The 25,861-nt window shown below is 35.1% G+C and overlaps 1 protein-coding gene, 1 long non-coding RNA gene and 1 pseudogene across 12 annotated transcripts; 2 read left to right on the top strand and 1 right to left on the bottom strand.

Moving 5' to 3' along the window:
• The first annotated feature begins 592 nt into the window (after nt 1-592).
• LOC109243127 (protein trichome birefringence-like 14) lies at nt 593-8,914 on the top strand. 11 transcript variants are annotated; one of them, XR_002070495.1, is made up of 9 exons: nt 593-703; nt 1,166-1,306; nt 1,449-1,514; nt 1,657-1,732; nt 2,862-3,429; nt 3,783-3,978; nt 4,291-4,787; nt 5,410-8,350; nt 8,705-8,914. XR_002070495.1 is itself a non-coding variant. In XM_019410028.1 (2 exons), exons 1-2 carry the CDS (start codon nt 3,944-3,946, stop codon nt 4,644-4,646), a joined length of 273 nt encoding a protein of 90 aa, XP_019265573.1. In that variant the 5' UTR covers nt 3,595-3,943; the 3' UTR covers nt 4,647-5,010. The 11 variants fall into 11 exon arrangements, 1 of the variants encoding a protein (XP_019265573.1); XR_002070496.1 differs by having other exon boundaries at nt 596-703; nt 5,410-6,598; XR_002070500.1 differs by lacking the exons at nt 5,410-8,350; nt 8,705-8,914 and having other exon boundaries at nt 596-703; nt 2,862-2,966; nt 3,301-3,429; nt 4,291-5,010.
• Nucleotides 8,915-20,362: 11,448 nt separating this feature from the next.
• Nucleotides 20,363-20,910, top strand: LOC109243129. The gene is made up of 2 exons (XR_002070503.1): nt 20,363-20,453; nt 20,532-20,910. It is a non-coding gene; the product is annotated as an uncharacterized LOC109243129 (long non-coding RNA).
• Nucleotides 20,911-21,011: 101 nt separating this feature from the next.
• Nucleotides 21,012-25,642, bottom strand: LOC109243128 (annotated as a pseudogene).
• Nucleotides 25,643-25,861: the final 219 nt, after the last annotated feature.

The following is a 25,861-nucleotide window of genomic DNA, read 5'->3' on the forward strand; positions in this document are numbered from 1 at the left end:
TATATATATATATATATATATATATATATATATATATATATATATATATATATATATATATTAAGTATATATATTAAACAAGCATATAAATATTTAAAGTTTTTAAGCATGCTTAGCCATGAAAGTTGATTATTTAAGGAATACTAACAATTTATATGCTCTTTTAAATATTTTGCAGGGATATGGGCAGAGGGTGAGGCTAACTGATGCCGATTCTGGAGCATGTCTTTGAATGCTAGATTAGAGTCATTAATACATAGAGTTTGTGTTGTGCAAGTTAAATTGGACATAACATGTGTAGTACTTAGGGTGCTTCCTCTCTTTATCGGTGCACATTTCCTCGAGAAAGTCTTATTTTTTTGACATTTCTATGTTATTTTTATGCATTCTTTTACTGGTGCTTCTTCACTGTTTATTAAGTAAAAGTAAAATGTATCAACGTATTTCATATTTTATGAACCAATATGCAAGCCCAGGCAACACACATCTAGTTATCTATTATATAGAAAAGAGAAGTTGGTCGACCAGGGATAAAATTGACATTTTACTCTATCATAAAAGGGCTTTAGTGTAAATTTCTCACAGCAATATTTCCTTTTCTACATTGGTCTAGAACCATCTCTCTTCTATTCACAGAGGAGTACTTTTCAGTTTTCAACTTTTAGCTCTCTTCATTTTTCTTATCTATCTCCTGCAATTTCAGGTATGATTCTCTCCCAATGTTTTCTTTGTCCTTTTTTTCTTTGATTTTTTAAGATCTCTTAATAGTTTTCAATTCGAGGCTTCAGATTCGTCCAAGAAAAAGGCCCTAACAGTGCCAACTCACCCTTCCCGAACTTCACTCTGTTTTTAGTTTGATTTAGGTATTTTTTAACTAATATATTGATATTCTTTGTTAATTTGAGTTATGTGGATATATATATATATATATATATATATATATATATATATATATATATATATATATATATATATATATATATATATATATATATTTTAGTTACCTTATTTTGCTTTCTTCTTCACTTCTCTCTGCTCTCTCTCTGTGGTAAGTACTTCTTCTACCTCTTTCCTCTTTTTTTTCGTTTTCTACTGGTTTTTTTTTGTGTTATTCGCTTTCCTGTTCTTTTGAGTGTTATTGGTGACTTCGATTTTTTCGCTACAGAGAAATTGGGAAATGGACTTCTAATTTAGTTGATTCATCTATTTGGGCGTGGACACAATCAGACCCATATCTTGGCTTGGCGAACATTGGATGGTATGCGATATGAGTGTTCTCTATCACATGCAACGGGTTCTTTTGCAGGTATCTTTCTCTTTTTTTTTTTTGATAAATATGTGTGGTATCCTTCTTTGCCCCATTAGAAACGCAGATTGAGCCTTGATAATGCAATTGGTCCCTGTGGACATTGTTTGGTCCAAATCATTTTCATTTCGTGTGAATTCAGGAGCACATTGAGTTGCAATCTGGAAAAAAAATATAGCTAAAAGAAAACAACTTTGATGCAGCCAAGGTACTTGACATGATGCCCAAAATAACTGAATATTTTTTTTACTTTTAGCTAAAACTGATGTTATTTTCTCTTCCAAATTTGTAAGAGCTTTACTGATGATAACCCTGAAAATAACTTCACGTGTGATGCATTACCAAAACAGATTATTGAAGGAGGAACATTTGTGTGATGCTCAGACGAAAAATCGTCATCTCAAGATGCAATTACTACCAGAGTAGGTTGGTTGTTTCTCTGTTGTGGAAGTCATTACCTGCTTAACTGCTAATCATCCTGATGTTGCATTCGCTATACAATTTTTTATGATATTTGTTTCGGGATTTGTTTTATCTTTCAAAGTGGTATTCCATTTCGAGAGTTAATTTTCAGTCATAGTTTGTCAAATTAAAAATAATATCAAAACATGATATAAAAAAAAATAGTGTTCTTGGTAGGTGGAGTTTCATGCATGACACTATCCTATTACAGTATATGTGCTAAGGAGAATGAATTGATTTAGGTGGCGCAAAGCATGCAATAGTTTATTTTAAAGCCGGGCAACATAGACCTTTTCGCTGCACATGTAAGAAGTCGAGATTTTTGCCTGCAGATTAAATTTTGGCTTCCTTTTTGGTCTCATAAAATTTTAAAATGCCTGATGAGATATCTATTCTCCTTGATTTTTTATATACTGACAAATCACTTATATAAGCTTTTTATGTCATCATGTAATGTATGTGCCGCTAAAGCTCTCTTTGGGAGGTAAGTCGAGTTATCACAATGCAAGGAAAACGTCATATCTAGTGTTATCCACCTCTATGCTGGCTTCAGTGAAGCAGCTAACGTCCCACAAGAATACTCCCTTGTGGATACCTGCTCCACTTGTTGATCTGCCTGAATTGTGCGTTCGTGCTAAATCATGAATTTTCTTTCTCAACTTTTTCTCTGTAAATAATGATATCATCTATTTCTTCAACAACTAAATAATAACTAATATGACTACTAAATTAAAGTCCCCTTGGATATGTCCCATTAAAGATACATATTTTGTTGTTATTGAGAGTGAAATATTTGGATAGGTTGTCTTATACAGTTTGGTGGGATCTGTTTGGAAGTGTTAAACATAATGTTTCAAATATGAAAAAGTTGAAATGTTAGTTGGTAAGATGCCACGTTAAGTTTGAAACAATATAATGTAATATGTATTTGGCACCAGTTTAAATGATGAGGGAGAAACTTTCCTCTTTAATACGAGTACCTATTTTGGGAAAAACTGAAAAGGACAACATTATTATGACAGAGTAAATAGAACTTGATGGAAACGTTGTTGAATCCTGTTAAGTTACTTATCTATTCTTTGTTCTCTTGCAGATTATACAGTGAAAGATGAAGAAGTTTTAAGAGAACGAAATAGATTAGAAAAAACAGAAAAGGATAAGGTGACTGAAGAACTGATTACTAATACTGAGATAGAAGGTATGGTATGTTTGAGTACAATCTTTCATCTTTTCTGAGTACCTCAAATTATGAAAAATTAGTGCTATAGTAAAGTCTCTTTCTTTCTCTGCTTCATACATCAATGTCTGTTTTCTGCCCGTCAAATTAAAAGAAAGAGAAGCTTCCTTTTCCTCAGTTGTATGAATAAATAGATCCTAATATGCTTACTGTGTACTGAATCCGTTGCTTGAACTCCTCAACTTGATTTATATTTGCCAAAGTGTCAGTTTCTCTGCATAAAAGAACTACTTCCGCGCCTATTCATGTTTTATAATATCTTTGTATCCTGAGATGTTATTGAGGTGTTTTTAAGGAAGTGCGGGGTATTCCTCCCAGCTTTGCCCAAAAAGGAGATTTAAAAAGAGCTTTGGAAGAAAAAAATAGTTCAAGACAACAAGAAAATGAAGTTGCTCCTCCAGTGAATTTGACATCTGCCTCAAAAGTTTGTAAACTTCTAATGTTCATGGAAGTCAAATCTTGACGGATTTGATTACATTGTCATTGAACAAATATCTAATTTTCTTCTTTTTCCAATTGCCTGCATTAGGTAGGGGTAAGGTCTGCGTACAGACTACCCTCCCAGACCCCACATATTGGGGTCAAACTGTTTTATTTTTTTGTTGTTGTTGTTGTTGTTGTTGTTTTCTTTTTCCAATTATAATCACCCTTTTTTGGGTTCTGGATAATCTTAAAAAAGGCCTTGCTTTCCAATTGGCCTATCCTTAAATTAGCCGGTGAATTTGATACAATGGTTAGTACGATATTGGTTACTAATACCCTTATCTTAATTTCCAGGTTGTAACTTTGCTAAAGGTTGATGGATCACAGATGATAGTAGGCCTTTATATTCTGGATTTGGCTGCAAGCAATGATTGTCATCCATGTGGGCTTGCAGCTTAACACAACGTATGGATTTTGAATACGAGAAACTACATTGGAGACCAAGAGATTAAGAGATGGAAGAGTTTGCAGGTGTTAACTTCCTGAAAAGGTAGGGTTTCCTTTTACTGTAAGTGATTACTTTGTGATGTCGGGGATGTATAACCTTAAAAAATTTCTTCCAAAATCTATTAAAACCCTCTCTCTTCATCTGTCCGGCATTAATAGTATTGTACTTACCATGGCTTGTAATGTATTTTCCAAGGGCAGAAGTGTAAGCTTGAGTAAACCAAAGAGATTAGAACATATATCTCACATTAAATGCAAGAATTTGCGACTGTGAAGCTCCCTATGTAGTGCATGCTCTCTCTCTCTCACATCATAATATCTGAAAATAGATGTTTCTGTTTGCACTATTTTTCAGGGTCTAAATTTTGTTGTTACATAGAATATGGCGCTGCTCTCTCCCTTCTTCAATTCTTCAGGTGATATTTAATTGGCTTTACATACAAGGAATTTACTGAATTTGGTTGTGCGGCCAGGATGGAAAACGAAACTCTGGCTTTTATTGGGGATTACCTCGGTAGACAACAATTTCAGCCACTTATGTGTATGATTACTGGTGGTGAAGACAGACCTGATGTTCTCGATGTGGGAAGTGAATATGGTCTTGTAAAGGCTCGTGGTGCTAAACAACCTGATGGATGGGTTTATCGATTTCCGAGTACCCAAACAACTAACTTTACTTATGAGGACATACTTTTGAGGGTTTTAGTATAATTTTATCTTCCTTGCCATTTGATTGGTGCACAGGATATAAGCTATGTCAGTTGGTTCTCAGTAACCCCGATATACGCACCCTCCATTACTGTTAAATGGCCTATGTTATGAATTATCAGATTGAGAGGTGAAATGATAAAGGTAGTGTTGCAGGAAAAGTTAAACTCTTTTCAAGCGTCTTGGTTTTGTTTATGAGTTTGTACATAGAATGCCTAACTGAATTGATAAGTATCTTTTGTCCGCCATATTTGTGCTTTAGAACAAACTAATGTATGATTGTTCTGTATGAACTTGTAACTATTTGGAATAGGAGTAGTAATTACTATCTAAAACAGTTCGAAACGAATATTGTTATTCATGGAAATTAAGGAAATTATGCTTACCGGACATAAGTTGCATATGTATTTGTTTGGTCAATACACTAAATAACAAGATTTTCCATACATGTTCAAACAGGTTGTTTAAAGCAGTGTTCTTTGACTCTTTCTTTTTTCATTTTGCACATATTTTTGAAGGATACAAAGTTGTTACAGTAACATTTGTGGAAGATAATAAGAGTTAAAGATTTTAGCATGTTGTTGTTAAAAGCTGTGGCTGAAATTTGTTGCTACCTTCTATGGGAATCAGAAAAGCTGGTTCTTTTAATGGTCAAGTAACTTTCCGGTTCTCTTACAATGATAAATGTACATGAAGTTGTGTTCTTCTATTCTGCATTAGATTTGAATAATTTGGTGAGAAATGTGCGTCTTCTTAACTTGTGCAGAGGTTCCTCTCACAGTGTAGCATATATTGATGTAGGCAAAGAACTGGAAGGTAGAAAAGATGAGGGTTTAGTATTCTGCATTGGTGAAAGCAGGTAGATAATCTTCATCAGTTGCTTATCTTAATTTTCAGCAGAACAGTGAAAGAATGAATCACATCGGATCATGGTCAATCTAGAATATCCATTCCTCAAATTGCTTCAAGGCAACTAGATTACAAGAAGAAACATTAAGTGGCTATTTGTTAGAGTTATATGGTATTCAATTCTCTCAATGAAGAAAGTATCTGCGAATTATTTCAGTAGGTTATTTTATTCTTCAAGAGTGCCAATTATCATGGAACTGATTCTTTCTTCTATTCTTAACTCTTGTTTTGAAAGTTAAAGCTCTCAGCTTTTCTTCTACTGGTGAATGTTCCTTTGTGGGATTTTGCACCTGTGTTATATGAATAAAATTAAAATGTTTCCATGAGTTGAAATATCTCAGAGCTGAATCTTCTTATATTAGCTTCTTCTTTTTGAATGTTCTATGTTGGACAGTTGGAGATGAGAAAGAAATACACCTTGAAGGGCAATAGATGTGCATGCTATTGTATATTTGTCAAAACAATACTAAGGTTGTCTTCTGAAGAAGAAAAAAGGGGGAAATGCTAGAAAAACAATGGAGAAATATACTAGGAAAATAATCTGCAAAATCAATTGACGCATCCTATTTGTTGGTAACCTGGATTCTAAAGATTCGATTTAGGTGTTTTTCATCCTTACATTGAATTGGCTATCGTTTGGTTATAGTATTAGTTATGTTTCCTTATGCTTCGTGTTTGTTGCTATCCATTTTTCAATGACCATAAGTTTGACGTTATTGTAAAAAAGCTATTTGATTCTTGTCATTTTCTCTCAAAATTGCCGGAGATTTAGATTTGATTTAGTTCACATAAACAGAGACATTTAAGTTACAGCGTTGGGCCCGTGCTCAGCACGGGTATAACCTCATCTAGTAGTAGTAGAAGAGAAGTGTGGTCGACCAAGGTAAAATTGTCTTTATACTCTCCATCTAGAATTGCCTTTTCGATTTTCTCATCTTTTCAATCTCTGTCATAGTCCTTTTAGCTTCATCTGCCATAAAACACGTATTCCTACTCGCCGGCGACAGCAACCAAGCTCAAAAGTAAATATGACTGAGATTTTTCGTGTATGTTTCTCTTAGCTCTTTCCTTCTGTTTTTCGATCTCTTCTTACCTAAGTTTCAAGACCATACTGATGGAATTTGGGTCTACTTCTGAATTTTGTCCTAATTAGTTAGTTGCCTTTCGAATATATGTGCATTCCACTTTCACATCCCAGATTTGCATTCCGTATACTCTGTTTCTTTTGTTACACCTTCTAGCCTTATTTTTTGAGTTTCCTTTCAAATTTCTCTAATTTCCTTCTGTGTGTGCTATAATTCGTTCGGAGTTTTGCAGAATTTTTCTTCAGTCTTTCTTTGTTTATTGCAACCATGTATTGGTAATGGGTATTTGGTGGGTATCTCTTATTCACTACTCTCTACGATAATTTCTTCCATTTTGTACGTCTGAATTGCACATGTTTGTTGGAAAATTTTCCGCATAGGTTTAAATACGAGTTGGGCATAATTAATTTCCATCTAGGACAAAAATATTGAAGAAACAAACAAGATCTCTCATGCAACCAAGGTGTTTGATAATATGTCTTAAATACAAGAACTGTGTTGTTTACTTGAGAGCTGAATTTGGCATTTTAGGTATGTATTTGTATTGGGTGCTCCTTTTTTGGTTTTCGTTTAAAAGACTATATTTGACTTTTGTATAGGTTATGGGTATATGTTTCCTTTAATCACGTATTAACAAGATTGTCTACTCTTTCTTGACATACAATGAGTTACGTATATTATTAACTTGGGAAACTGCACTTGAAAAATCTACAAGAAAAAATCTCAGTAAGAAACTTTACCATAAGGTGTTAAATTTGAAATTTTCATATGCAACATGGCATTAAATCTAAAGGTTTGAAATGGAGGTTTCAATAGATTTTGCTAATTAATGGTTCTAATGCTAATTGGCGCTTTCCTTGATGTTTTTACGGCCAATTAGTATCCCTCAAATTATGATTTGTTTTCTTTAGACTATGTAGCTTTCGATGCATGACCCCGAACTAATAACTGCATCAGTACATAGCAAGAAAAGGGAAGCCCTCATGTAGCTTTCCTTCTGGAAGATGAACAAGGCTGATACAAATAGATAGCTTTTTATGTATGACTAACCTGGATGAAAATAATTTTTATCCTGACATTAGTTATCGGGTCTTGGCTTCTTTTTAAGGCAATGTTAATTAGGCTTCAACAATGAAGTATCTTTTGAAATTTGTCCTTAATATGAGTTGGAACTGGTACTTGGCAGGCATTGCCTGATTATCTGTTATAAATTCTTTCTTATTTTTGCAATACTTTAATTCTATTTGTTGTTATTTAGTGCAAGATAAACAACTTACCCACAAAAAAATATAGAAATTAAAAAAAATAAAGTCTCTACCAGTGATGCCAGATTGATGTTGCAATTATTTTGTTTCTTTTCTTGAAAGCTTGTAAAGTTAAGTGCCAGAAAAATGAATTTTGAATTTGTGTATTTATACATAATGAAAAACTTTGGTTCTAATACTGAAGCATGTCATTTATAAATCTTAATATGTTCTCTTTATGTTTTTCTCCATGGATAAATATTTTTTCTATATATAGTTAGTCACATTGGAGGATCTAGAATTACAGAACAGACTTTGGTTAGCTTTTCAATAGTGCTGACTATTTTATTCTGCTATTATTATTCATATGTATTGTATTGTGTTAAATGATATATATTGCTAGCATATTGTAGTTGAAAGGAAAACTAAAATGCTTGGTCGAATGAAGGAAAAAGCTGTTATTGCCAAGGTAATATACTTTTCAAGGATGTTCTGCCTTAGACAAGACTTTTCTGTCTTATAGACCTGCTTATAGTCATGAAAGAGTTTAACATCCAATACTGTATGCCTTTTGGGCTAAAGTCATACTATGATAACACTAACACATATTGAGATTCAGACTCCTCTACTTATATAACATAGAATCAATAAGTTCCTCTATTAGCTATTTCGTGTAGCACTATTTTTCTGTGTTTTCTTTGGCTGAATTTGTAGTTTGATGCATTTCAACCTAAAAGCCTTCTATATTTGTCTCTCATTTACTGACAAATACATTTCCATTTTTAACAAGATACTGAAACAACCTCTTTCCATTTTTATATAGCATCAATAACAAATGTTAGCAGACACTGATGAATTATGGGTTTAGCTGCATGTCACATCATTAGTTTGTCAAGACTTCATCAATGACAACGTTGCCGCATACAATACCTTTGTTTTTTTTTCTCTTTTCCTAATTCTAGACCCATTACATTGGTCGATATTCTCTGTTGATTATAAGATAAATTATTTGTAATACAAAGATTTTGTGTCTTGATTCAATTGTACCTTTTCAGCAATTACAATACCGTCAAGCTTTTTTCATATACAAAACACCAAAAAGCTAATTGCTTAAAACTGTGAATGTCGGGCCCGTGCAAGCACGGGCTATATCCATCTAGTTACTCATTAGAAAAGAACAAACAAGAAAATATCCTAGGAGATGGTTGACTCCCCCACGCCGGTGAATACCAAACTACCTTCCAATTATTTTTAGGGCCTTAGGGTGCGTCCGGTATGACGGAAAATATTCTCATTTTTTACTGTTTTGTTGCGTAAAATAGTTTGAAAATTATTTTTCTAGATATTATATTTTTTTGAAACTGGAGGAAAATGACTTCCAAACATTTTCCAAAAACTCCACTTACCCTCGCATCTAATCCAAACCCTTGCCCCCTTCTCTCCTTACCCCACCTCTCCCACCCCCTCCCTCCAAAAAGGTTTTTTTTTTTTTCAAATTTCAAATTTTTTTCGTTACCACCCACCCCTCCCAGCAAAAAAAATTATTTTTTTACTTTTTTTTTTGTATTGTCAAATTTCTATTTTTTCGTTTTCTGCACTCCCCTGCCCCTGCCTCCACCTCTCCCCGCAAAAGAAAATTAAATTTTTTACTTTTTTTTTGTATTTTAAAATTTCCGTTTTTTCATTTTTCTGCACCACCAACACCCGAATCCCACCCCCACCCCCACCCCCACCCCCACCCCACTCGCCCCCCCCACCCCGCACTAAGTTTTTTTTTTTTTTTGTAATTGCAAATTTCTGTTTTTTCGTTTTTCTGCACTCCCTTACTCCGGGGAAAAAAATATTTTTTTAATATATTTTCAGGTTTAGTTTTTCCATCTTTCGGTTTACAGGTTCGAAATTACAAGTTCCAAAGTTATGATTTTGGAGGTTTATGTGTTTGGAAGTTTACGGGTATCTAGAAATTATAAAGTTACGGGTCCGAAAGTCTGCGGTTTCGAAAGTTTAGCGCTTCGGAAATTTATAAAATTTGTGGGTTCAGAAGGTTGTTGGTTTGAAAAATGACTTCATGTTTATTGTATCTAAATTATTTATGAATATTCTTGAGAAATTATTTTTCTTAATTTGCGTATCAAACACCGAAAGATGAGTAAGATTACTACTTATTTTCCAATAAAATATTTTCCTAGAAAATATTTTTCATTATACCAGACAACCCTTAGTATCTTATCAATTATACTCACTACTATTCGGTTAAAGTAAAATAATAATTGGCAAATTCTAAAGGATACTTCGTAAATCTTACTGCGATATAAGTGGCCTACTTTTGGCCGTAGACTATAAGCCTTGTTGGCTTCTCTATGGTCTTACATTGGTCACTGTTGGACATTTTATGTCCATTCATTAAAGGCCTTGCTAGCCAATCATATGCCATACAATGACCATCTTATTTTCTTATAAATAGGCTAGCAAATGTCCATATCATTCACACTAAAGTTTGAGACAAACGTCTCTTGCCTTTTCTTTCTTTCATTATAGAGTTTTGTAAGAGAGTTAAGTAATGGGAAACACTTGTGTGATTTTTTTTTTTTAGTGATCTTGTGAGGTTATTCTCTTGGGGTATTTGGGATTAATTAGAATATTTATTCTAATTTTGTAACACTACTCAATTCTATAAAAGTTCAACACATGCTAAAGAATTTAATTTTTTTCTTTTAATCTTAAATTATACTTCTATTACGGATTGTGATTGACTTTTGAGTTACTTATTTATTTATAAATATTTCCATATACAATTAGGGATTATTAATTTTAACAATAGGTATAGTTAAATACTAGTTAAGTCAAAACACAAAAAAAAACAATAAAGCAATATAAGGGAGTCACGTGACTAGGGAAAAGAAAAGGCTTAATGCCTTCAAGAAAACAGAAAGCCTTATACGAAAGGCTCTGTCTCACACACACAAAAGGCTTAAAGCCTTATACGAAACGGAGGAGCCAGAAATTGCACGGTAAATTCTAGGATTCTTCACAACTCACTTATTCTTGAACTCAGGTATATAAAATTCCTCATTGTCAATTGACCTACAGTAATAGTAGGTAAGAATTGAATAGTTAATTCTCTTCTTCCTCTTTATCAACAGTAAGTTCCACGTTTAGGTGTGAAACTTTAAAATTAAATCAAATGCACTGGTTGTTGTAGAATCAATTATTTGACGGGTATAAATTGGACTAGGGCCTATATATTGGCTCAGGAGTTTTGAGGTGAGTTGATATAACCCTTTACTAAAGTGGTTTAACTCACAAAAGCACGCATACAAGGTGTTTGATTAATTGCTTAAAAGAGTTAATACGTACTTAATTGGAGCGGGTGAGTACCTATTAGCTTAGAATTATTCTAGTTAAAGATTAGATGATTTATTCTGATATATGTGCGTAAATTTTCAGATTTTTGGTGTTATTCTTATATTCCATTTTCATGTTGAAAAAAATTCATGAAGAAGCAAGAACCTTTAGAAATTCTTTTAAATGCTTATTTCATTCTTATGCCATGCGTTACAATTAAGGATACCAGTATGAGTAAGTATAGGATGTTCCAGAAAAGATTTAGACTTTAATGGTCATGAAGGTTGAGAAGTTGATTTAGATCCTAGCAAGATCACACAAAATAATTTATTATTAAAGTATTTTTTTGGGAGTATCCTCTATTCTGAGAAGGGGTCATCGTCCAAGCCGAGGGTCTTGATCAATGTGTTGACTTCCTGAAACTACTTGTGCCAAAGTAGGGAGCACACGAGCCGATAGTCTCGTTGCTGAGAATTTGCCTAGCCAAGCTAAGGTATGGTACATGGGCGCTGAGAACCATGAAGCGAGTGGCACCTCGTGGATTAGGCCTATTCGATCAGGTTGGGATCTAACCCGTGTCGATCACACGGTGGCTAAGACAGAAATAAGTCAGGATAGGTGGAACTCCCGAAGTACGAAGTATAAAGTGAAGTATTTTTTTTATAAGAAAGAAAAAGAAAAGAATTTCTTTTAGAATATTCATAAACTGCTATTATGCAATTATTTTAGAATTGTTCTTATAAGCTTTATGTTTTACATGCATCTAGAATCTTTGCTCGTAATATATATGTTATTAAAGTTTCATCCCCTGTCATTGAGACTCATTGAGTACAATGGATGGTACTGACGTTCTCTTTTGAGAATCTACGTTGGTTGGCGGTACAACGTAGGAACCGGCTTTGCAGGCGAGCAGGCTACGGGTTAGGACTTCCCTCACTCCCAGTGCTTTTGGTGAGCTCCGCTTTTGTTCGTGGAGTACTCCTTTGAGTCGTCATTATTTTGCTATTTCTTTGTTTACTCAGAGAATTGGCCAGAAAATCTCATGTCCTGAGCAGTGCGACAGTTTATTAGTAGGCTTCATAGACACAGTCGGTAGGTTAAGATTCAGGTGTTTTTAATAATAACTTTGTAATATTTCAATAGTTACTACGAATAAATTTTTGGAGTTGGTTTATCTTAGATATTTAAATTAATTAAAAGTATTTGGTTAAAGTATTTCCTTTGTTGCATATAGAGTTTGAGGTTAAAATAGTTTTGATAAGCACAGATGATTCAGTCAATTTTAGCGACCGGGTGCCGGTCACGACTTATTTAGAAAATTCGTGACTCTTGTTGCTATAGTGAAATTGTTCCTCTCCGCTTGTGGACGTAGGTCTCACTGACCAAACCATGTTAAATTGGTGCCTTCTTTATATGCATTAATTACCATTAGTATTGTCATGACCCAAACCGATGGGCCACGACGGGTGCCTGAGTCTTACCTGTCGAACATCCTTAAGCATGCGTTTAAGATATAACTATGAATAACATATGTAAGGGAGACCTGTCCGGAATACATATGTACATATACATGCGTAAATACAGTGGGGCTAGCCGGCAAGGCCACTATAGACAACTATATACCCAAAACTGGATGCCGACAAGGCCACATACTATTCGACTATACATAACTGTCTACAAACCTCTAATAGAAATACTATTGTACAAAGACGGGATTGAGCCACGTCATACCCATATATATGTATATATGCATATCGTACCAAAATCAAAAGCAGCTCCGGATCAAGTGGAGCATGCCAACTCTCGCTGATCAAGGATCCTAAGAAGGGAGACCGTCGACTTGCCTACCTGCACCTGCGGGCATGAAACGCAGGCCCCGGGAAATAGGGCGTCAGTACGAATAATGTACTGAGTATGTAAGGCATGAAAATCAGTACATAAAAGACATAGATGAAACATGGAATAAAGGAATTCATCTGTAATTCTGAATAACTTTGTAAATTTTGAAACATTTATAATGTCATGCACGTGCGTATAAATGTCGTATCATGCATAGGTATAGGTGTACATAATATCATCAAGCCTTTGAGGGCATCCCATAATATCGTCGCCATCTGGTCATGGGGTCAATGTACATGTATAAAAATGAATGAAATGCATGAAAATATGTAATAATCTCAATATTCCTTTCGAATAAACTTTATCAACTGCGTATTATTCCGAGACCCATGAACAGAAGATATAATAATATGTAACATGGGGAATCAAGAACAAGAGACCCCTAGTATTTCTATGAATAGAGTCGTTTATGAAAATTGTGCGTTTGCTCGTATCTTTTGTATAATTTGGATCATGCCAAAAAGAAAGAAGGGATAGCCTTAACATACCTGGAGTAGGGAAAAATTCGTATGATATTCTTGTAAAAGGTAGCACCGTACTCCTTTAGAATCGCAAAATTATATGTTGCTATGATTTTAATAATTCTCATTGGATTTTTGTGTAGGAATTTGAAGGATCACGCTGCTAGTGTAAGGTTTATAATCTGATGGAAGTGTTGTTGAGAATGAACTTGTTGAACTCATCAGAATGCTAATGAAAGGCCTTGTATTTGGCAATTCCTCACTCTCGTATTTGGAAACTCATCAGAATGCTAGAGTGTATTAACGAAAGGCCTTGTATTTGGCAATTCCTCACTCTTGTATTTGGCAGCTCATCAGAATGCTAAAGTGTATTAACGAAAGGCCTTGTATTTCTCACGAAATTGGTAACCATTTGAACAAAGTTACCTTACTAATCTCTAACCTTCACATCTGATTCTCTATGTGGTTTTTATGGTATGTCTTAGAGTTGAGGTGTCTTATATGTACTGAATTAAGTGTCCACCTAATAAGAAATTACTAAGAGTCATTTTCTTAAGGAGTGGCCTGCTGCCACGTGGGGGTGGGGTGGAAAATTTAAATCTTTATCCACTTATTAGGTAATTAGGCAATGTCCCGTTATCCGGTAATTAATCAATTATCCGCATAATTAAGAATTTGCCTTAAATTACTTGAAACTCTACTCATTTTTTTAATATACTTTATACATCCTACTATCACGGTCATATGGCACCTTGTATGGTACTAGTCCATAAGTATCGAGTATTATAGCTCGGACCGTATTTCATCCCAAATCGGCAACCTTCAACGAAACTCATTTTCTATAATTCGAGTACCCTTTATCTTTTATGGCACTTACTTACCGCTTGTTATAAATAGCATAAATACGTTAATCTCAAGATAATCTCATCCCCGAGTCTACATCAATTAACTGAAGAAGAAACTTTTAACGTACGAAAACGCGAGATGTAACAAGTATCAACTCGCATTATCTTTATTATTGTCATTATAACATTGTTTGGCTAAAATTTGCACTACCCGAGTTCCCGATCCTAACAAATTGGTATCAGAGCCGAATCTAACCGGGTTAGTTTCAATAGCGAAAATGACTTTAACAAAGACCTATGTTTAAAAATTTGATCGAAGTGCAAACTTCAGAATGTGACAATTAAAGATGGAAGTTATCCTACTTCAGGATGACTTATATTTGGCACTGCAAGGAAAGGAGAAGAAGCCGGATAAAATGACGGACGAGGAGTTGCCGTCATAGACAAAAAGGCAAAAGAAGGTATTATTTTAAATCTCTTAAATGAGATTTTGCGTGAAGTTGCAGCAGAAAGCTCAGCCAAAGACATGTGGGAAAAGCTGAAAACCCTGTATATAAAAAGGACAGTAGAAAAAAGGCTTTACCTAAAGCAAAAACTCTACACTTTTCGTATAACTGAAGGTACCTCTATACTTACACATCTCGATACTTTCGATTCTCTTCTTGTGGATTTGAGTAACATAGATGCTGAAATCAAAGATGAGGATCAAGTCGTGTCATTGCTTGTTTCCTTACCCCAGTCGTTTAAACATATAAGAGATACTATGCTTTATGGAAATGATATATCTCCTATAAAGATATCAAATCTATTTTGAAATCAAAAGAACAAATAGATAGATATATTACTGGGGAAACTAGTGGGAACAAGGGGAAGGCTATTTTGTAAGAGGTAGATCCGTTAAGACAGATTCAAGTAGTGAGAGACCTAAATCAAGGTCAAAATTCAGATACATAAATGTCATTGGGATCTACTGTTACAGGTGCTGCTGCAGTTTCAAGATCAGATAAATCAAATTCTGACATCACCAAATTATGGCATATGTGATTGGGGCATATGAGTGAAAAAGGTCTTTCCATCCTCGGCAAAAGAGGTCTTTTGTATGGCCAAAGTACCGAAAATATGGAGTTCTGTGAACATTGTGTATTCGGAAAGCAGAAAAGAGTCTGCTTCAAATCTCCAGCGATTCATAGAACAAAATGTACTTTGGATTACATTCATTTAGATCTTTGGGGTCCTTTACGTACTCGTCAAAAGGTGGTGCCAGGTATATGTTAACTTTCATTGATGATTATTCAAGAAAAGTTTGGGTTTATTTCCTGAAAAATAAAAGTGATGTTTTCTTAACTTTCAAACAATGGAAAGTTTTAATTGAGAAGCAAACAGGAAAATAGGTTAAGCGGCTTAGAACAGATAATGGCTTGAAATTTTGTAATGATGAATTCAACGAATTTTGCAAGAATGAAGGAATTGTTCGACAACGTACTGTGAGAATGACACCTCAGCAAAATGGTGTGGCAGAAAGAATAAATAGAACTCTTTTGGAAAAAGCTTGTTGCATGATTTTAAATGATGGGTTGACAAATGCCTTTTGGGCAGAAGCTATCTCTACAGCTTGTTATATTGTCAATCGTGCTCCTTCTGCACCTTTGAACTTTAAGACTCCAGAGGAAGTTAAAAATATTTGGTTGCCCTGCATACATGCATGTAAATGATGGAAAAATAGAGCGAATGGCTAAAACGTGCATTTTTCTTGGGTATGCATCTAGGGTAAAAGGATACCGACTATGGTATCCTGATCCCACGGTACCAAAATTTATAAAGTAGAGATGTAACCTTTGATGAATCCTCTATGTTACATTCTACAAAAGAGTCTTCTAGTTCTTGTAATACAGATAAAGGAAAGAGTACACAAAAGCAGGTGGAGGTTGAGATTAACGTTCTTTCTGAGCCAAGCTCATCAACTTTGGAGCAAAACACAGTTGAAACTCCTGAAGTTGAGCTAGAAGCTGAAATTCCTGAAGTTGAGACTCTTGAGGTTGAACCGAAAGAAGAGGAGTATTCTATAGCCAAACATAGACCAAGAAGAGAAAGTAAACAACCATTAAGGTTTGGAAATTATGTTGCATTTGCTTTTTCAGTTGCACAGGACACTGAAGAAATTGGAGAACCATCAAAATATTCAGAAGCAATTTATGGTGCTGACCCAACCAAGTGGTTGATTGCAATGAATGAAGAAATTGAGTCTCTCCACAAGAATGTTACTTGGTCTCTTGTGAAGCCGCCATCAGAAAAAAGAATTGTTGGTTGCAAATGGGTCTTCAAGAAAAAGGATGGTCAGGTATAAAGCACAATTAGTTGCAAAGGGCTATAGTCAGGTACAAGGAGTTGATTTTAATGATATTTTCTCACATGTTGTTAAACATAGCCCTATTCGTGTCTTGCTTGCCTTAGTTTCCATGTATGATTTGGAATTAGTACAACTTGATATTAAGAAAACGTTCTTACATGACGAACTTGGGGACCAAATATACATGCGTCAACACGAAGGATTTGAAATTGAAGGAAAAAAAGATCATGTTTGCTTGTTAAAGAAATCCTTGTACGGATTAAAACAGTCTTCAAGACAATGGTACAAAAGTTTTGATTCCTTTATGTCGGGTCATGATTATTCGAGGAGCATGTATGATAGTTGTGTTTACTTTCAGAAGTTAAATGATGGTTCATTTGTGTAACTATTATTATATGTTGATGATATGCTCATTGTTGCTAAGGATTTGGCGGAAATTCACAATTTGAAAAGTCAGCTGAAAAGTGAGTTTGAGATGAAAGATTTGGAAGCAGCTAAGAAAATCCTTGGCATGGAGATCAAAAGAGATCGAGGATCCAATAGGCTATACCTGACCCAGAAAAAGTACTTGAAAAAAGCCTTGGAGAGGTTTGGCATGAAAGATGTTAAACCAGTTAGTACCCCTCTTGCTGCTCATTTTAAGTTATTAGCTGCTCAGTCCTCGCAGTCAGAGAAGAATAGAGGTATATGGCACAGGTGCAGTCGGCAGTATTATGTATGCAATGGTTTGTACACGTCCATACATTTCACAAGCAGTGAGCGTGGTAAGCCGGTATATGGCTTGCCCTAGTAAAGCACATTGGCAGGTTGTGAAATAGATTCTCAGATACTTGCAAGGTGCTTCAAACACACGTTTGGAGTTTGGGGAAATACTAACACTTTGGTTGTTTTGTAGACTCAGATTATGTTGGTGATCTTGACAAAAGAAAATCACTGACAGGTATTTTACATGGTGGTTGCGCTATCAGTTGGAAAGCTACGTTACGACATGTAGTAGTTTTATCTACTACCAAAGCAGAATATATGTCAGTGACCGAGGCGATCAAAGAAGCCTTATGATTAAAGGGTCTACTTGCTAAACTCAATTCACACCAAGGTGGTATTACCATTTTTCGTGATAGTCAAAGTGTCATTCACTTGACTAAAGATCATATGTATCATGAAAGGACGAAGCATATCGATATCAAGTATCACTTCATCAGAGAAACCATTGCTGAAGGAAAAGTCTATGTTCAGAAGATCAACACTAGAGACAATCCTGCTGACATTTTCACGAAACCTCTTCCAGTTGCCAAGTTTAAGCTTTGCTTGGCATTTATGAAGAATGATTTCGCCCACTGGGCTTTTGCGGAAAGGAGACGCAATTTTATTATATTATCCAAAACCAATCCAAGGTGGAGATTTGTGATATACGTGGCTTACTTTTGGCCATAGACTATAAGCCTTGTTGGCTTCTCTATGGTCTTTCATTGGTCACTTGATATAAATTTTATGTCCATTCATTAAAGGCCTTGCTGGCCAATCATATTCCATACAATGACCATCTTATTTTCTTATAAATAGGCTAGCAGATGTCTATATCATACACACCAAAGTTTGAGACAAATATCTCTTACCTCTCATTTCTTTCATTATAGAGTTTTGTAAGAGAGCTGAGTATTGGGAAACACTTGTGTGAACTTTTTCTTTGGAGTGATCTTGTGAGGTTGTTCTCTTGGGTATTGGGATTAATTAGAGTATTTACTCTAATTTTATACTCTTATTGTTATAGTGAAATTGTTCCTTTCCGCTTGTGGACGTAGGTCACACGGACCGAATCACATTAAATTGGTGCCTTCTTTATATGCTTTAATTACCATTATTATCAACTTATATTGTCTTTATTATTGTCATTATAACATTGTTTGGCTAAATTCCGCACTATCCGGATTCCCGATCCTGACACTTACATCGAAAGGAAACTCTATATCATTTCGTACATAAAGATGAAAGATTTTTTCGTGAAAGATTTGACTTACATAGGTTGATATTTGTAAGAAATTATAAAATAATTACCCCTAGTAGTTTTTAATTTATTATAGCTAGTAACATGCCTTGTTTTCGAGAATACTAATTTCACTTATCATTAGAACTTACTTTATAGTTATTGGATAACTAGTAGTATCGTCAAAAATTATAACGTATAATTATCTCAATGTATAGAAGTTAAACTCAATACCTCATAAGTAAACTAATTGTATTAGTATTTTCACATCGTGAATGCATAGGCACATACTAGGATTATATATTTTTGACCTCTCTGGACTCTAGTCATTGTTCTTTGTCGAATACAAATGGATAAAACACAAAACTAATAGAGCAAAAATCAAAGTGACAACGTAGTATAAGCTGCCACAAACTTTCCTATATTTCCATAATACGTATTAGCTTATTTGCAGGCGGACGAGAAGTGCTAGCATTCCCTTATTTTAGTTGACGTGATGAGAATAAACATTCTTTTCCCTGGTTTCTCAACTACTTTTCCTTTGAACAATTCATCAAAATCTTTCCGTCACTATCGCTATGTGATGTTTAAACCAAGAAAAGAGCAATAGGTCAAATGCTGACGGCTGATCTCATTTAACAACAAAACTTTTTTCTCTTAATAAAATATGACTTAAATTTTACCTCCATATCTAGCACTGTTTTTTTTTTTTTTCTAGCTGTCATAACGCAACTATTATATATCAACAGAGAAACTTGAATGATGATTGTGAAGAACCGTTCCGAGACTACATTTATGCAATGGGAATCAGGGCAGTTGTACCTGAATTCGACTTAGCAGACAAACTGCTTGACTAAGATAAATGAAGAAGGAAATGGGATAGTTGTTTTTAGTTGTGGGATTGAGAAACTAACAAGAGGTGGTGGCAGCTGCTCAGATTTCTCTTTTAACGATGTTAACATGAAGTTAGGAGACAAACTCGAAAGTTTGACTAATAACTTTCAATTTGACCAAGGGGGTCAGTCGTGTCAGTCCTGTATAAATAGCTGGAAGGAAAAGAAGTCGGAAAATGACAAGTACATGAAGGTTGAATCAGATATATGTAGATGTAGGTTTGCATTACAAGTACTAGAATTTCATAAGAAATTTACAAGTATACTATCAAGTACTAGAATTTGACAAGTAGATGCATCTGATAAGAAATTTGGTGATGTTCCTCTCCAGATTGCCGCTATCAGGTTACCTAAAAAATAGCCGCCACTTTTTTTGTTTCAGTTTTGCAACTTTTGAACATGTTGCGTATAACGGACTAAAAAGGTTGATAAATTAATTGGCAATGCCAAAAGATTCTAGTGTGGAAGTCTCCATTGAGGAGGTCTACTCTGCTACAAACAATCTAAATGAATCAAACTTCATTGGTGAAGGGACAGCAGGACAAACATACTCCTAGGACAAAATTTTGAAGCTAAGCTTTCTGACTTCGGATTGTCCAAGGTATAGACAAAGATGAATCCTACATGATCTCAGAAGTGAGAGGCACTTTTAGTTATGTCAATCCGGAATATGAAACGAATCATCTTGTAAATTCAGCAGGTGATGTATACACTTGGGGAATAGTACTTCTGCAGAGCCTCTCTGGGAGGGAAGTTATCAATATGAACATGGAGCAACCAACAACATTGGACAAAATTGTAAACAACTATCCCTTTTCATGAATGTTTAAGTAATCGTAAAAGAAAACTGATGTTGATAAATACCTGTCATTTAAGGCGAAATCGCTGATGAGGGAAAGACGGGCAATGGTATTTGTTGATCCAAAACTTCATGGAGATTACTCAACAGAGGCTTTCCAGCACATTGGAGTTGGCTATTTCATGCATTGAACCAAAGCAAAATAGACCCTCCATTGAGAAAGTTGTTGACAAGCTGGAAGATGCACTAGCTATAACAGCAAGCAAACATGTTGGACGGTTAGGAAAATATGAAAATTCATGAGTCGCACAAAGGCAAACGATCTCACAGAAAACAAGACTGTTTCACATCTTATCTACGAAAGTATAAAAAAGATCTCATGAAAACAGGATTGCATGTTGTATTAGGTCAGCCAAAGTATACAAAAGAAAATACAAAAACAAAGATTGCATGTTGCATCTTATCCAAAAAAGTATACAAGTGACCTTAAAAAAGATTGCATGTTGCAAAATATATAGAAAAGTGCCACCACAAAACAGAAAAGAAAAGGAACTTTACACAAATCGCCGACTGAATTTACTGTTTACTTTTCTAGCCGATATACATATATTATACACTAATTATACATGATTATATACATATTATACATGGATTATACATATATTACAACATCCGCCAGCTATTTTTAATTTAAGCAGTTGGGTGGGCGGCTGTTTAGGTTGATTCTTCAAAAGAAAACTACATCCATGCTGGATTCTTCAGAGGGGTAACAATAGCTTTGACTTGCAAGTAGTTATTGAGGCTGTAGACTCCCTTTTCTCTTCTATGTCCACTCATCTTATACCCACCAAAGGGAATGGCAGCATCAAATATGTTAAAGCAGTTAACCCACACTGTCCCTACTCTAAGGGCTCGAGATATTGTATTGGCTACATCTATGTTCTGAGTAAAAACACCCGCCGCCAATCCATAATGTGTCGAGTTTGCTCTTCGAATGACCTCTTCAAGATCCCTGAATGTTTCAAGGTCAGGTTCAGAATTGATAAAAGAAATACAAGCACAGCTAGAAAACATAAAGATGAAATGTACTCTTACTTGAATTTCAAGAGGGACTGTACTGGTCCAAATATCTCATCTTTGGCAATCAGCATGTTGTCCTAAATAATTGAAAAATAATCTTAAACTAAACCATTCGATGCCATCGCTATCATATTCGTCTTTTTACTTTATGTATGGATATATCTTATGGGCAATGGCAGTTGTACCTGGACATTTGAGAAGACAGTAGGTTGGACATAGAAGCCCTTGGAACCCAATCTTTCCCCTCCAGACTCAAGAGTAGCCCCGCTTTCGATACCAGATTCTATGTACTTAAGAATCTTCTCAAATTGCTCGGTATCAATCTATTCATACAAGAAAAGGCCGCGTTACAGCTACTTCAGAAATGCAAATAAAAGTTCAGAATTACTATTATCCTATGCCAGAACTTCGTGATTTAAGTTTATATGTAATCTGATGAAAAGGAAATAACAAAGGTCCCAGTGGCAAACTCTTTCCCTGAAAAGTTGGCTACTTCCAAATTGGTAAAGATATATTATTCCTCTTGTTCATTCTATTTTTTTATTACAGGAAGAATAGTACCTGAGGACCTTGTTCAACTCCCTTCTTGAAAGGGTCGCCAACTACACGTTTTAAAGCACGGGCCTTGGCTTTCTCTACAAATCATCATATACCCTTTCATGTACAAATGTCCGTGATCCAGCGCAGCAACATTGTCCCTGCAAATATTTGAAAATTATTTTTTCCAGAGCAAGCACCAGAAGTCACAATTTTCTGAGGGTGGAACTCTGCTACCTGATTAAAGAAAACCGCAGAATGAGCCAACTCAACAGCTTTATTAATGTCTGCATCTTCACAAATGATGAAAGGAGATTTTCCTCCGATTTCCAAAGTCACTGGCTTTAGGTTGCTCTTTGCAGCTGCACTTAGTACCGCTTGACCAGTTTCTGTGGACCCTGTAAAAGCAAGCTGTAGACACAAAAATGAGTGATGTAGAGATACATTGCATTTTAGGCATCACAGATAAATAAAAAATTCTAAAAAAACGACACCATAATATGCAAGAAAGTAATATCAAGGGCCAAGCTGTTTAAAGTGAAGAAAAAAGAAGATGTCAGTTCTCCTTCATTCTCCCTCACCTATTCCCGAATATTCATTACAAAACTTTACACATCACAACAGTATCAACAAAAGTGAGCATGAAGTACAAAAGCTGAAAGGACATCAGGATGCATAAACTCTTCTTGTTGAGTTAGAAGAAAAAGATATAAGTTTCTTCATTTACCCTACATGTGGATTGTACTCTCTAACGAAAGGCTATAATCAAGGTTCTGTTTCCCTTCATTAGTATATTATAGGCTCATAAGGCAATTTCAGGAACAAAGCCAAAACTCAAAAATACCTTATCGACATCCATATGACTGGCAAGAGCTGCACCTGCACTACCAAAGCCAGGTATGACATTCAAGACTCCAGGGGGAAGTCCAACCTGTCAAATGGTTTGAAGCACAAAAAACATGCTATCATCTTTTATAGATGGAGAATATCTTCACGTTAAGCTGCACCAACAGTGGGAAAGTTTTCGCTTATAGATGTGAAACTACTGATATTTGTAAACAAATAGATCAAAACGAACTCAATGACAGTACAACTGCATATTCTTTAGAATTATAACTTAAAAAGGTTCTGTGACGACAAGACCAAGTGCAGACCAAATGTACAGCTATCCTAGGTACATACCTCGTGGAATAACTTTGACACGTAAAGGGCAGAGAATGGGGTCTGTTCCGCAGGTTTTAGTACGACAGTATTACCACAAGCGAGTGCAGGGCAAACCTTCCAAGCAAACATTAATAGAGGAAAATTCCAGGGTATTATCTGCCCTGCAACACCAATCGGCTCATGCAAGATCTGAACATGGTGCAAACTGTCAGCAGGAGCTGTAAGACCATGAATTTTATCAGCCCAACCTGAAAAAGAATGTACATGGAAAAACTTAGAAAAGTATTCGGGTGATTTCAGCAAACATTAGAATTTTACTATCAACAGAGAAAATATAACGCCATTTTAATTTTCTTAACCAGCATAGTATCTGAAAAGACGTATAAGCATTGGTAATTCTTCATTTGCAGCTTGTTCGTAAGGCTTTCCATTGTCCCAAGTCTCAAGTGCTGCAAGTTCATCACTTTGCTTCTCAAGCAAATCAGCAAACCGCAACATTATACATGATCTTTCCTGAAAAAAAAATGATTCATTTAACAAATTAACACTTAAGTAAGACAAGGCATCTAAACAAGCAGCAATTATCGGCAAAGGTGGATGGACAATAGATTTGATTGGTGTAACTGAACCCGTCATTTTCGACACATAACATGGATAGATATTTGAAAATTTACTAAAATGTTAGCAAATATAAAAGAATTCCCAAAATTTCAGAAGCTCAATGCGTCAAATAGTAAGAACCTTAAAGGTTGAACACATCAAATTTAAATACTGAATCCGCCTTTATCTGTTGGGAGCAAGGAAGAGGATCGAGAAAGATAAGAAGGCTCAGTTACTGTATGTGTCCTTACATAAGCAGTCATTTTAGGCCATGGTCCTTCATCAAATGCTTTACGGGCAGCAGAGACTGCACAGTTGACATCTTCACTGCCGGCCTCCGCAACCATAGTAATGACATCCCCTGTCCTAGGGTCATATGTAGGAAACATCTTTCCTAAAGACATAGTATTCTCCATGTTAACTCTTGAAGTTCATGACATGTTTATCGAGTGGAGCAGAAGCAACATTAGAAGAAAATTTGAAATGAAAGATTTTAAGGGATAAAAGTCAACCTGAGGCTGCATCTACAAACTGTCCATTAATTAGAAGCTGCTTATATTTAACCTCAACAGGTGGAGTGATTGGCTCTTCATGCACCACGGCGCTACTAAAACTTCTGATACCATTTTTCGAGTACTCAAAGTATCTACCTTTAGATTGAAATCTCAAACCTATAAATCAGAATAGATAAAAGAGAATATAAGCAGATGAATTTAAGTCAAACTTAGCTTGTTTAATCATCAAGACACTAAAAACCCAGGTGAAAGCAACTCTTTTGGTTAGAAATGGACTACTCCTTTGTTCCATTTTTCAGTCGAAAAATTGATTCCTTTGGATATCTAGAAACTCCTTTATCTTAAGCTTTCTGTTTTATCCCTATAAGAAAATAATCCAATAGGAATTGACATGGCAAGACCACATGTACTTTTGGTATATTATAGGAGTATATACTATATATTTAACTTATTAGTCAAAATTTTCTTTCTTAAACTTTGTTCGGTCAAAGACACATATAGGATCAAGAGTTTAACTTCTAGACACTAAGAGCTCGTTTGGTACGAGGGATAAAGAATAATTAAATCCGGGACTAAATTTAAGAAGAGCTTATCCCATGTTTGGTTGGGAGAAAATTACGATATAATTAATTCCGGGATTGAAGTATTTTTTTATCCCCATAGAAAGGTGGAATAGGATAATTAATCCTGGGATAACTTTTTTCCAACCAAACGACCCCTAAGAGTATAACATGATTTTTGTACCATCATATCTTTTAAAAGATAACTACACGTAACTATTCATAATTAATAAATAAAGTTAGTTACCTAAAAAAAATTACAGTAAGACAGACAACTTGCTAACTGCTATAATAGGTAACGTTACACATAAAAGTGTAGATAAGTTAGATACTGAAATCAAATGGAGGCAATAATAATCAAGATCCGTCAAAATTATTTTGTGCAGAAACAAAGGTAAAGAGGTATATACCTGAAGAACGAAAAGAAGGAAGAGAGGAAGAAGCCAGCAAAGAAGAGAACCGTAGAGTAGCCATAGCATGTAACAGGCAGCAAGAGATCACTTAAATTTTGCTGATGAATTCAGAAGTAGAAGGGGATAAGCACAGTTTAAGAAATTAGGGCATACACAAAATTCGCTGAGAAAAATGCGTTGCGCGCCCATGCAAAAGGAGCGATGCACTGTCTCTGTGTCAAACTAGTTACACGTAATCCAATTGCATAGATGCTGTTATCTCTTTTTTTGACGGATTAATTTAAATTTTGTGCCGCGTAAAATTTATTATTACAACATATGTGCTTTATATCAGAAATTTTTTATTCCAGCTCAAATGCTAATTAAGGGTAGCTGATTGATGATAATATTCTTACATATCATTGCTCTTCTTTCTGTTCCGTTTCACTTCTTTAACATACATTATTTTTTTTATTTGCTTTTCATGTTCTTTCACTTTCTGCGCTTTTTAAAATAATGAAGAGTAAGATGGTTGAACTTTTTCTTTCTCCTTCCTGGC

This window comes from Nicotiana attenuata, unplaced genomic scaffold, assembly GCF_001879085.1.
Source record: "Nicotiana attenuata strain UT unplaced genomic scaffold, NIATTr2, whole genome shotgun sequence".
Taxonomy (NCBI): Eukaryota; Viridiplantae; Streptophyta; class Magnoliopsida; order Solanales; family Solanaceae; genus Nicotiana; species Nicotiana attenuata.